We start from the raw sequence: 13868 nt of genomic DNA, 5'->3' as shown, positions 1-13868 counted from the left end.
TATCTGCAGCATCTAATACTCTTCATGTGACCCTACCCTAAATAATGATTGTGCTTAGTCAAACAATCAGATTAGGTAGGTGATAACCTTTTAGTGGTTTGCAGTTGTTGATAGGCTAACAAATATTAAGAAAAATTCCAAGTGTAAACCGTTTTTTAGTTATTTATATATTTAGCCTTTTACAACATATTTGGTTATCTGCTTTAAAGGGGTACTCCGCTGCTCAGTGTTTGGAACAAACTGTTCCGAACGCTGGAGCAGGGAGCTTGTGATGTCATAGCCCCACCCCCTCATGACGTCACGTCCGCCCCCTCAATACAAGTCTATGGGAGGGAGCGTGACAGCTGTCATGCCGCCTCCCATAGACTTGCATTGAGGGGGCGGAGTGTGACGTCATGAGGCGGCGGGGCTATGACATCACGAGCTCCCGGCGACAACGTTCAGAACAGTTTGTTCCAAATTCTGAGCAGCGGAGTACCCCTTTAAGGAGAAGTCTCATACTAAAAAACGTAACCCCTATCCACGGTAGATAGCCGATAGCTCTCCCATAGAGATATATGTGGGGGGGTGTGGCGGCCCCCACTTTGGGCGGCTGTCGTGAAGCGCCGCTCCTGGGGAGAGCCGGTGCTCCATACAGAAGATCACGATGGGTCCCAGCGGTGGGACCTCCAGCGATCTAACACTTAGAGGGATACGTTTTTAGTATGACTTATCTCCTTTAATAGTAGTTACATAGCAGTCTGTTCTCAACCTGTTTCCCAACAGCCTGACCAAGAACTTTGGTCCAAACTGTTGCTTGTTTAAAATAAATATTTAACTTTACATCTGATAATTTGAGCAGTTTTATTTATTATAAAGGGACTCACCATACTGAATGCCCTTTGCTTTACTTTTTTGTACAGTAATAGTTTTGTAGAACAACTAAAATGCACTAGAAAGTCATCAGAAGACACTTTCACGTTTTCACATTTCGTTATGTTGTGGACTTGTGCTGAAATGTAAAATCAAAAATCAACCCCCCCCCCCCCCCCCACACACACACACTTTATTTTTTTTATTTTTTAAATCCTTTATTTTCATTCAACAAAAATACATGTTATACAGCAATCAGGATTGCATTCATTGCCGCTGCATACTATTTATATATATTCCTACCCTACCCCCCCCCCCCCCCCCCTTACCGATGCCAAGGAAAGACACACAAGAAAACAAATTTAAAGAAAAAAAAAATTTAAATTAAATTAAAATATAAAAAATATAGAAAGAAAATAAAAAATGAAGTATAATTATTTTCTCCTTTCTTCTCCTCTTCCCCTAAATACTGTAGTAAAGTACTACTCTTCCAGCCAACCCGACCAAATTTGAGAGAATACATTACTACGACCTCTCATTATATATCGCCTTGTCCCAAAGTATAACTCTTTCAATTTTAGCTTTATACTCTGCAAGGGTCGGAGGCCTGGTCTCTTTCCAATTTTTAGCAATAAGAAGCCTAGCATTAAAAAGTAGCCTACTCCCAGTTACTTGAATACTTTGATCAATACCAAGGTCTTCAACATACCCAAGGACACAAGTCCGTAAATGTGCTGGTACCCTGACCTTGATCTTTTCCTCTATAAATTACAAAATTATACGCCAGTAGGTCTGTATAATTGGGCACCCCCATAACATATGTTCAATATCCGCATCCCAATAGTGGCATCATGGGCAGCTGGAATCTAGCCCGGGGCCGTACTTAGCTATTAAGGAAGGTGACTGATATGATCTGTATAGGATGTATAGCTTAGATAGACGGGGGTTTTCTCCTAGTGATTGTTGAACTACTGATCTTAATACAGACCACAACTCTAGCTGGTCTAGACCTGATATTAGTTGCCACTTGGTAAAAGACGGTTCGCTATACGTCTCGACTATATGTGACATCAGTCGCTGGTATATTTTGGATGTCACCCCCTTTGATCCATTTTTACCCAGTATTGTGTCCAGAATAGAGTCAGTCTTAATATCCAAGGGGGTTTGTTTATTTTGAGCGTGAAGTGCGTGCCGTAGTTGAAGATATTGGTAATGGAGCTTTTGGGGTAGGTGAAAGTCCCTTATACATTGTTGAAAAGATTTAATAGCTCCGTTCTCATACAAATCTGCTAACCAGCTTACTCCCGCCTGCCTCCAGCTATCAAACCCCTTCAATTTATTCAGCTCCTTAAATTGGTTACTACCCCATAATGGGGTGTATTGGTGTATGCCTGCTATCCCGCAGATACGTTTGACGGTGCTCCAAGTCTTATCCATTAGATAAAGTGTGGGGTAAAGATCTTTCATTCTCCTTTCAAACCCATTCTCCACAGACATTAAAATATTCGAAACGGAAACAATACTGGATATCATCCGACCCGAGCTACCAACAGGATCTAAACTATCTAAATAATCAAAGTGTTTGCATTGAGCAGCTAGGAAAAAGGCCCATGGGTTTGATCATGCTAAGCCTCGCACATTTTTTAACCGTTGTAGATTCAGTAGTTTCAGTTTGGGTTTCCTGCCCCTCCAAACCAGCTCCCGCAATTGGGAATCAATTCGCTTAAACAGAGCCATTGGTATCCAGACAGGGGAGTTTTGTAATAGATATAGATTTGCGGGGTGACTATCATTTTTATTAAATTTATTCTGCCTACACAAAACCACATAATGACAAAATGAAAACAGCCTAAAAACTAAAATCTTGCAGTGACATAAGTATTCATACCCCTTACTCAGTCCTCAGTTGAAGCCCCTTTGGCAGTGATTCCGGCCTCCAATCTTCTTGGGGATGAGGCCACAAGGTTTACACACCTGGATTTGGGGTTCGCCTGCCATTCTTCTCTCCAGATCCTCTAAGGTTGGATGGGGACTGTGGGTGGAAGCCATTTTCAGGGCTCTGGCTGGACCACTCAAGAACATTTACAAAGTTGTCCCTAAGCCTCTCCTGTTTGTTTTGGCTGTGCGCTTAGGGTCATTGTCTTGTAGGGGGGTGAACCTTGAGTCCAGTCTGAGGTCCAGAGCGCTCTAGATTAGGTTTTATTAAGAATATTTATTTATTTTTCTCCATTCAGCTTTCCCTCAACCCTGCCCAGTCCCTCTGTCCCAGCCGCTGCCCCCACCATACTTCACTGTAGGGATGTTATTGGGCAGGTGATGGACAGTACCAGATTTCCTCAAGACATAGGGGGGCATTTATCAACGGATTTATGTTTTTTTTTTCCCACGTAACTCTGGTCAGTAATTCATCATTTGCGCCAATCGATCTTTGGTGCAATTTTGCCCCCTTAGGGGTTTTTTTTGGTGCAATTCCCCGCCAAGAAATTTTGTACATGTAAAACACACATAGCAATGTCAGAAAATGTAAAGGCATCAAAATACATTAAAAATTTTTTGTGAAAGCAGCTACACCTCCGGGGCGGTGCAATACTATCCTGCAACATAGTTGTCTCTGAGCGACCTTCATCCTCCATTGAGCCAGCATCGGACATGGCCACACAGGTTCAGGAAAGGTAACCAAAAAAATAAAAATAAACACTCAAGCTAAAAAAAAAATCCATTGCACATGGGGGATATAAACCCCACAAAAGAAAATAACTCATGTCGCTTGCTGATATACTGCAGGAGGGACTCCGAAATGGCTGCTCTACAGGGTAAAATCCTCTGTGGCGATAAGTTCTGTGTAAAAGGCGCTGTGAACAGCTGATTTCAAACATTTGCGCCAAAATTACTAACAGCGTGCACCAAATCATAAATTTGGTGCACGTCCACAAAAACCAAAGTGAAAAAAAAGGGTAAAAAGAAGCTGTCAACAGGCAAAATTGATAAATACCCCCCATAATGCTTAGAGTTGGGACCAAAAAGTTAAATCTTGGTTTCAACAGACCAGAGAATTTTCTCTCTCACAGTCTGGGGGTCCTTTATGTGTTTTCTTTTGCAAACCCCAGGAGGGTTTTAACACATCTTTCTGACCACTCTGACATAACATCCAGATTGGATGGAATTTTTTCTGGAAATTTTCTGGAATTTTTCTTATCTGCACACAGGATCAACCAGAGTGACTATTGGATTCTTAGTCACCTCTCTTATCAAGGCCCATCTCCCCAATTTAATAGTTTGGTGGGGAAGTCAGCTCTAGGAACAGCCCTGGTTGTTCCAAAATTTCTTCCATTTAGGAAAATTTTTGTACCCTTCTCTAGATCTGTGACTTCACATAATCCTGTCTCTGAGCTCTACAGACAGTTCATTTCCCCCTCATGGCTTGGTTTTTTGCTTATATATGAGACCTTACATAGACAGGTGACTCCAATCAAAGTACAAAAACATCTCAAAGATGATTAAAAGAAATGGGAGGCCCCGAGAGCATAATGTCAAGTGTTATGGCAAAGAGGCTAATACTATTTTTAATACATTTGTGTCATTTCTAAAATTCAGTTTTTACTTTTTAAACATGAGGTATTAAAGGGATACTCAGATGGAAAACAATTTTTTTTAAATCAACTGGTGCCAGAAAGTTAAACAGAACAGAAAGTTAAATCACTGCTATTTAAAAATCTTAAGCCTTCCAGTACTTATCAGCTGCTGTATGCTCCAGAGGAAGTTGTGTAGTTCTTTCTAGTCTGACCACAGTGCTCTCTGCTGACACCTCTGTCCATGTTAGGAACTGTTCCGAGCTTAAGCAAATCTATCCTGCTTTGGACAGTTCCCGATACGGACAGAGGTGTCAGCAGAGAGCACTGTGGTCAGACAGAAAATAATTCCAGAAAAAAATGCAACTTCCTGTGGAGCATACAGCAGCTGATAAGTACTGGAAGGATTAAGATTTTTAAATAGAAGTATTTTACAAATCTGCTTAACTTTGTGGCACCAGTTGATTTAAAAAAAATAATAAAAAATAGTTTTCCACCGGAGTACCCCTTTTAGTGCAGATTGTGGAGGGACATTTAAAGGGGTTATCCAGGAAAAAAACTTTTTGTTATATATATATATATATATATATATATATATATATATATATAAAAACAGGCTCCAGAAAGTTAAACAGATTTGTAAATTACTTCTATTAAAAAAATCTTAATCCTTTCAGTACTTGTGAGCTGCTGAAGTTGAGTTGTTCTTTTCTGTCTAAGTGCTCTTTGATGACATGTGTCTCGGGAACCGCCCAGTTTAGAAGCAAATCCCCATAGCAAACCTCTTCTAAACTGGGCGTTTCCCGAGACAGGTGTCATCAGAGAGCACTTAGACAGAAAAGAACAACCTTAACATCAGAAGCTCATAAGTACTGAAAGAATTAAGATTTTTTAATAGAAGTAATTTACAAATCTGTTTAACTTTCTGGAGCCAGTTGATATATATATATATATAAAGTTTTTTCCTGGATAACCCCTTTAACCCCTTCACGACGAGCGACATACATGTACGGCGCCGCGAAGTGTCACTTGGCGCGCGGCGAAGTACATGTACGTCGCGGGGTTCCGGGAGCGCCGCGTCGCCGGGAGCGGTGATCGGACCGGGATGACTGCTGTTATCTAACAGCAGGCATCTCGGCACATCGCCGAGGGGGGTCCTGAGACCCCCCCATGACCGCGATGCGCGCAAATCGCAGGTCAATTCAGACCTGCGATCTGCGCGATTCCGGGTCATACGGGTCACTGGTGACCCGGTGACCCGGAAAATAAGAGGGATCGTAGGTGTCCAAGACACCCTCGATACCCCTAAAGGGATAGGAGTTTGGTGGCAGGGTTGCCACCCCTCCTATCCCTGCTATTGGTCGGCCGAGCGACCGACCGATAGCAGACCGGGGGAGGGGGGGGTTAAAGTTCGGTTCCCCCGCTTTGCCCACCTATCGGTGTCCGGGCAAAACGAGGGAACCGTCCATGGAGGGTCGGCGCCGAAGGTCCCTACCTGGATCCCGGATCGCGATCCTCCATGCGGGGATCCCCCACGTGCGGCGGCGGCGGCTTCCGGGTCCTGCTAGGTGAGTTGTTGCCTAGCAACATCCGGAGGGCCACAGTTTATAGTGGTCTCTAAACCGTGGCCCTCCAGATGTTGCAAAACTACAACTCCCAGCATGCCCAGACAGCTGTTTGCTGTGTGGGCATGCTGGGACTTGTAGTTTTGCAATATTTAGAGGGGTTCAGGTTGTAGATCACTAAGTGGTCTCAAACTGTAGCCCTCCAGATGTTGCAAAACTACAACTCTCAGCATGCACAGACAGCAGTTTGCTGTCTGGGCATGCTGAGAGTTGTAGTTTTGCAACATCTGGAGGGCCACAGTTTTGAGACCACTGGACAGTGATTTACAACTTGAACCCCTCTAAATCTTGCAAAACTACAACTCCCAGCATTCAGGAACAGCATAGGGCTGTCTTGGCATGCTGGGAGTTGTACTTGCGTACCTCCAGCCATTGCATAACTACATCTCCCAGCATGCCCTTCCGCAAGCAGTTTTGCAACAGCTGGAGGCACACTGGTTGGAAAATACTGAGTTAGGTCATAGAACCTAACTCAAGGTTTTCCAGCCAGTGTGCCTCCAGCTGTTGCAAAACTACAACTCCCAGCATGCATGGTCTGTCAGTGCATGCTGGGAGTTGTAGTTTTGACCCCCCCTCCCATGTGAATGTACAGGCTACATTCACACTGGCGGCAAATTACAGTGAGTTACCCGCTGCAAATTTGAGCTGCGGCAAATTTTCCGCCACAGCTCAAACTCCTAGCGGGAGACTCAGTGTAATCTGCCGCCAGTGTGAATGTAACCTAAAAACACTACACTACACTAACATAAAATAAAGAGTAAAACACTACATATACACACGTACACTGCCCCCCTACCACCCCCCTTCTCCAATAAAAATGAAAAACGTATTGTATGGCAGTGTTTCTAAGATGGAGCCTCCAGCTGTTGCAAAACAAAAACTCTCAGCATTTCTGGACAGCAATTGACTGTCCAAGCATCCTGGGAGTTTAGCAACAGCTGGAGGCACCCTGTTTGGGAATCACTGGCATAAAATACCCCTATGTCCACCCCTATGCAAGTCCCTAATTCAGGCCTCAAATGCGCATGGCGCTCTCTCACTTTGGAGCCCTGTCGTATTTCAAGGCAACAGAATAGGGTCACATATGGGGTATCGCCGTACTCGGGAGAAATTGCCTAACAAATTTTGGGGGGCTTTTTCTCCTTTTACCCCTTATGAAAAGGAACAGTTGGGGTCTACACCAGCATGTTAGTGTAAAAAAAAAAAAAAAATTTTACACTAACATGCTGGTGTTGCCCTATACTTTTCATTTTCACAAGAGGTAAAAGGGAAAAACGCCCCCCAAAATTTGTAACACAATTTCTCCCGAGTACGGAGATACCCCATATGTGGGCGCAAAGTGCTCTGGGGGCGCACAACAAGGCCCAGAAGGGAGAGTGCGCCATGTACATTTGAGGTGATTTGCACAGAGGTGGCTGATTGTTACAGCGGTTCTGACAAACGCAAAAAAAAAAAACACACCCACATGTGACCCCATTTTGAAAACTACACCCCTCACGGATTGTAATAAGGGGTGCAGTGAGAATTTACACCCCACAGGTGTCTGACGGATCTTTGGAACAGTGGTCCGTGAAAATGAAAAGTTTTGCACAGCCCACTGTTCCAAAGATCTGTCATACACCAGTGGGGGGTAAATGCTCACTGTACCCCTCATTACATTCTGTGAGGGGTCTAGTTTCCAAAATGGTATGCCATGTGGGGGTTATTTTGCTGTTCTGGCACCATAGGGGCTTCCTAAATGCGACATGCCCCCCGAGCAAAATTTGCTCTCAAAAAGCCAAATATGACACCTTCCCTTCTGAGCATTGTAGTTCGCCCGTAGTGCACTTCAGGTCCACTTATGGGGTACCTCCATACTCAGAAGAGATGGGGTTACAAATTTTGGGGGGTCTTTTCTGCTATTAACCCTTGCAAAAATGTGAACTTTGGGGGGAAACCCACATTTTAGTGAAATTTTTTTTTTTTTTTTTTTACATATGCAAAAGTCGTGAAACACATGTGGGGTATTAAGGCTCACTTTATTCCTTGTTATGTTCCTCAAGGGGTCTAGTTTCCAAAATGGTATGCCATGTGTTTTTTTTTTGCTGTTCTGGCACCATAGGGGCTTCCTAAAGGTGACATGCCCCCCAAAAACCATTTCAGAAAAACGTACTCTCTAAAATCCCCTTGTCGCTCCTTCGCTTCTGAGCCCTCTACTGCGCCAGCCGAACACTTTACATAGACATATGAGGTATGTGCTTACTCGAGAGAAATTGGGCTACAAATATAAGTATACATTTTCTCCTTTTACCCCTTGTAAAAATTAAAAAATTGGGTCTACAAGAACATGCGAGTGTAAAAAATGAAGATTTTGAATTTTCTCCTTCACTTTGCTGCTTTTCCTGTGAAACACCTAAAGGGTTAAAACATTTACTGAAAGTCATTTTGAATACTTTGGGGGGTGCAGTTTTTATAATGGGGTCATTTATGGGGTATTTCTAATATGAAGACCCTTCAAATCCACTTCAAACCTGAACTGGTCCCTAAAAAATTGCGAGTTTGAAAATTTTGTGAAAAATTGGAAAATTGCTGCTGAACTTTGAAGCCCTCTGGTGTCTTCCAAAAGTAAAAACTCGTCAATTTTATGATGCAAACATAAAGTAGACATACTGTATATGTGAATCCCCAAAAAAATTTTTGGGAATATCCATTTTCCTTACAAGCAGAGAGCTTCAAAGTTAGAAAAATGCAAATTTTTTAATTTTTTCATCAAATTTTGGGATTTTTCACCAAGAAAGGATGCAAGATACCACAAAAATTTACCACTATGTTAAAGTAGAATATGTCACGAAAAAACAATCTCAGAATCAGAATGATAACTAAAAGCATTCCAGAGTTATTAATGTTTAAAGTGACAGTGGTCAGATTTGCAAAAAAGGGCTTCGTCCTAGAGGTGAAAATGGGCTCCGTCCTTAAGGGGTTAAGCAGCTGATAATTATTGAAAGGATTAAGATTTTTTAATAGAAGTAATTTACAAATCTGTTAAACTTTCTAGAGCCAGTTGATCTATAAAAAAAATTTAAAAAAAATTAGTTTTTTCCTGGAATACACCTTTAAATTTTCTTGTTAAATTTTATCACAAAGCCACGACATAAAATGTAAGAAAAAAATGCAATGGTTTGAAGACTTTCAGAATGCATTGTATACTGATCATGAAATTCTTTAATGTTACAATTCTTTTTTTATTTATTTTTATTTTTTTAGATTTCCAATGGGGCATTTTTAGGCCTTGGTAAAAACATTAAGAGTCTTTATCTGGAAAACAACAATCTGCAGAATCTTCCTAACATGAAAAACTTCAATGGACTTGAAGTTATAAACTTGTCTAAAAATCCTTTTACCTGTGACTGCCAACTACTCCACCTCCACAGGTAAGAATCCCATGTCTGTATCTGAGAACTTTATCACTGAACAACTCCAAATATATGCGAAAAACTCTAAAACACCATAACATTTCCCTTGAATTCAGTGTTTCCCAACCAGGGTGCCTCCAGCAGTTGCACAACTACAACTTTCAGCATGCCCGGACAGCCAAAGGCTGTCCGGGCATGCTAAAAGTTGTAGTTGTGCAACAGCTGGAGGCACCCTGGTTAGGAAACACTGCATTCATTTATTAGTCCAACGTCCCACTAAGTAAGTAACATCAATTCCTGCTACAAATAGATTTTGGTGAGACCAGCCAGCTATCTTATATGTATGGAGGGGGGCGGGTGCTGATAAATTAAAGGGGTACTTTAGTGGAAAACAAATGTTTTCAAATCAGCTGGTGTCAAAAAGTTATACAGATTTGTAAATTACTTCTATTTAAAAATCGTAATCCTTCCAGTACTTATCAGCTGCTGTATGCTCCAGAGGAATTTGTGTAGTTCTTTTCTGTCTGACCACAGTGCTCTCTGCTGACACCTCCTGGACAGAGTAGAAGCAAATCCCCATAGAAAACCTCTCCTGCTCTGGACAGTTCCTGACATGGACAGAGGTGGCAGCAGAGAGCACTGTGGTCAGACTGGAAAGAACTACTCAACTTCCTCTGAAGCATACAGCAGCTGATAAGTACTGAAAGGATTAAGATATTTAAATAATAATAATTTACAAATCTTTATAAATTCCTGGCACCAGTTGATTTGGAAACCTTATTTTTCACTGGAGTACCCCTTAAACATATCATTTCAATGATCTTTTGTCCTCAAAATGTATATGCTGCTGCCGCCATCATGCTTTTCTTCATACTGCAGTTAGTTACTGAACATATTTTAGAACTGTCTTAAAGGGGTACTCCGCCCCTAGACATCTTATCCCCTATCCAAAGGATAGGGGATAAGATGTCCGATCGCCGGGGTCCCACTGCTGGGGACCCCGGGGATCGCTGCTGCGGCACCCCGCTATCATTACTGCGCAGAGCGAGATCGCTCTGCACGTAATGACGGGCAATACAGGGGCCGGAGCATCGTTACGTCACGGCTCCGCCCCTCGTGACATCACGGCCCGCTCTCGTCAATACAAGTCTATGGTAAGGGGGCATGGCGGTCGTCACGCCCCCTGCCATAGACTTGCATTAAGGGGACGGGCCGTGATGTCATGAGGGGCGGAGTCATGATGTCATGCTGCTCCGGCCCCTGTATCGCCCGTCATTACGCACAGAGCGAACTCGCTCTGTGCAGTAATGATAGCGGGGTGCCGCAGCGGCGATCCCCGGGGTCCCCAGCAGCGGGACCACGGCGATCTAACATCTTATCCCGTATCCTTTGGATAGGGGATAAGATGCCAGGGGCGGAGTACCCCTTTAAAGGGGTTATCCAGGAATAGAAAAACAGAGCTAATTTATTTTAAATACTGCTCCCTGTCTGTCTCCAGGTTGGGTGTGGTTCTGCAGCTCAGTTCCATTGAAGTGAATGGAGCCAAGATGTAATACCACACCCGACCTGGGGACAGATGTGGAGCTGTTTTTTTTAAAGAAATTAGCTCTGTTTTTCTATTACTAGATAACCCTTTTAACTTTTAGTTCCTTCTACACATAGAAGATCATTGTTTTGTTTTTGTTTTTCACAGATGGGTCAACAGCTTAAATCTAAGGGTGGGGGCCACCTGTGCAGCTCCTAAAAACCAAAAGGGCCATGATGTCAGAAGTGCTAAATTCAGTTCCTGTCCTGGATGGGAGGATAATAAAAACAAGAAAAAACGATACATACCTGCCACCTCCCCCAGTAAGAAGAACAAACAGAGGAACTAGGAACGATAAAGACAAAAAGAATACCTTGTCTTATTTAAGAACCTGCAGAAAAATCGATTTCTTCACATTATATAATCCACCTCTTCCATTGCAGCCGAATAATGTTATTTATCTGCGTGGTTATAAGACATGCACTTACAATAGCTGAGGGCCACTGTATAGCGTCCCCCATGTTACAGTACGGTGACCATCATATCTCTATGTTTCTGTGTCATCATGAAAATCATTATATGTTACAATTTTGGACTGGACAGAATAGTTACTTGGCCGGTTGTATCTTTAAAGGGGTACTCCGGTGCTTACACATCTTATCCCCTATCCGAAGGATAGGGGATAAGATGCCTGATCGTGGGAGTCCCGCAGCTGGGGACGCCCGTGATCATGCACGCGGCACCCCGCTTGTAATCAGTCCCCGGAGCGTGTTCGTTCCGGGTCTGATTACGGTCGACCGCATTGCCGGCGGTGTGTGACGTCACGCCTCCGCCCCCGTGTGACGTCACGCTCCGCCCCTCAATGCAAGCCTACGGAACACGCTCCGGGGACTGATTACAAACGGGGTGCCGCGTGCATGATCCCGGGTGTCCCCACCTGCGGGACTCCCGCGATCAGGCATCTTATCCCCTATCCTTTGGATAGGGGATAAGATGTGTAAGCACCGGAGTACCCCTTTAAAATTTAAACTTAAAGGAGTTCCCTGCCCCTAGACATCTTATCCCCTATTCAAAGGACAGAGGATAAGATGTCTGATCGTGAGGTCCTGCTGCTGAACCCCCGCAATCTCCTTCATGCCACCCCGGCATCCTGAACTTTTTGCTCCGAGCGCCAGGTTCGGGGTCGTGACCCCACACCCCCTCGTGATGGCATGCTACACGCCCTCCATTCATGTCTATGGGAGGGGGCGTGACTACCTCCATGTCCCCTCCCAAAGACATGAATGGAGGGGGTGTGGCGTGATGTCACGAGGGGGCATAGTGTGATGTCACCATGTTCAGAATGCCGGGGTGGCGTGAAGGAGATCGCGGGGGTTCCCAGCGGCAGGACCTTTGTATAGGGGATAAGATGTCTAGGGGCGGAGTACCCCTTTAATTTGGAAGAAACCATTGAAATCACTATATATGAAGTTTCTAAATATGAATTGTACAAGTAGAACCTTTATGTGTAGTGCCAGTTATGTGGTTGTCCCTATTCCAGGCTGTGTTGTAAAAGTCCCACTGGATGGGAGAGTGGGTGACCATGTATCCTTGGCACCTATAATCAATAGGACCTTTGCAGGGAGAGGCTTTTGGCATTTCCTTTAGGTTCCTATAGAGACATAGGGGGAGATTCATCAAAACCTGTCCAGAGGAAAGGTTGGCCAGTTGCCCATAGCAACCAATCAGATCGCTTCTTTCATTTTTAACAAGGCCTCTGCAAAATGAAAGATGTGATCTGATTGGTTGCTATGGGCAACATTTCATTTGCACAGGTTTTGATAAATCTCCCCCATAAAGTTTCCAGCAGCAGCATAGATCATCATTTATGCTACACTAAAGCAGCACTCTAGAAATATATTTTCTCGCTTCTATAGTGCAGCATAGGCTATAATTAGGAGAATAATGTAGAGATTCTTGTGTATGCCTTGAGCTTACCTGTTTTAGCTGATGTAACAGGCAGGATGTTAATCATTAACTTTGTCGAATGGAGAGGGGACCCGGCCTACCCAGCACCTCCATCCCCTCTGCTCTGATATGCTCACACTATTGGGGACTTTCAGTGCAGCAGATTTTTTTTGTACCCTTCTCCAGATCAGTGCATCCACACAATCCTGTCTTTGAGTTCTACAGGCAGATTTTCCACCTCATAGCTTGGTTTTTGCTCTGATATATATTGTCAGAGCTTGTCAAATCTTGTCCAATCATCTGAGTTTCCCACAGGGGACTCCCTTCAAGGTGTAGAAACATCTCAGAGATGATAAAAAAAATGGGAGGAGCCAGAGCAGAGTCATAGCAGAGGGTCTGAATACTTTTAGTAAAATGTGTGGATTTTAGCACTGGGCCACAACACAACAAAAGGTGAACTAAGTGAAAGGGTCAGAAAACTTTCCAAATAAATTGTAACCTGAATAAGAGGAAACTGTTTTTCTTTCTTAGTGTCAGGTCCTATGGAGGAGATTTATCAAAACCTGTCCAGAGGAAAAATAGCAACCAATCAGATCGCTTCTTTCATTTTTCAGAGGCCTTTTCAAAAATGAAAGAAGCGATCTGATTGGTTGCTATGGGCAACTCAGCAACGTTTCCTCTGGACAGGTTGTGATAAGTCTCCCTCTATATGTTTTATAGAGTTGAGTGAACTTACAGTAAATTGGCTCGTAGCGAACCTCGCAGCTCGGCTGTTGATTACTTTAGTCTGCATAAATTAGTTCAGCTTTCCAAGGACTCCAGTTGCCTGGAAAAGGTAGATACAGACCTAGGAGACCTAAGACTGTCATCCCAGACTTTTCCAGGCAACCAGAGCCTTTGGAAAGCTGAACTAGTTTACGCAGACTAAAGTAATCAACATCCGAGCTGCGAGGTTCGC

General features: G+C 43.5%; 1 protein-coding gene across 3 annotated transcripts in view; it reads left to right on the top strand.

Moving 5' to 3' along the window:
• The window catches only part of CHADL (chondroadherin like), a 69875-nt gene extending 58264 nt beyond the window's left edge, over positions 1–11611 (top strand). For all 3 annotated transcript variants that reach the window (XM_056523748.1, XM_056523747.1, XM_056523749.1), the window contains exons 4-5: positions 9290–9456; positions 11132–11611. In XM_056523748.1, coding sequence (XP_056379723.1) covers positions 9290–9456; positions 11132–11312 — 348 coding nt within the window. In that variant the 3' untranslated portion in view covers positions 11313–11611. The remainder of the gene's footprint in view (positions 1–9289; positions 9457–11131) is intronic.
• The last annotated feature ends 2257 nt before the right edge of the window (positions 11612–13868 follow it).

This window comes from Hyla sarda, chromosome 6 (assembly GCF_029499605.1).
Source record: "Hyla sarda isolate aHylSar1 chromosome 6, aHylSar1.hap1, whole genome shotgun sequence".
NCBI classification, from domain to species: Eukaryota; Metazoa; Chordata; class Amphibia; order Anura; family Hylidae; genus Hyla; species Hyla sarda.
The sequence above is the reverse complement of the archived record's forward strand: the minus strand, read 5'-3'. Positions and strand labels throughout refer to the sequence as shown.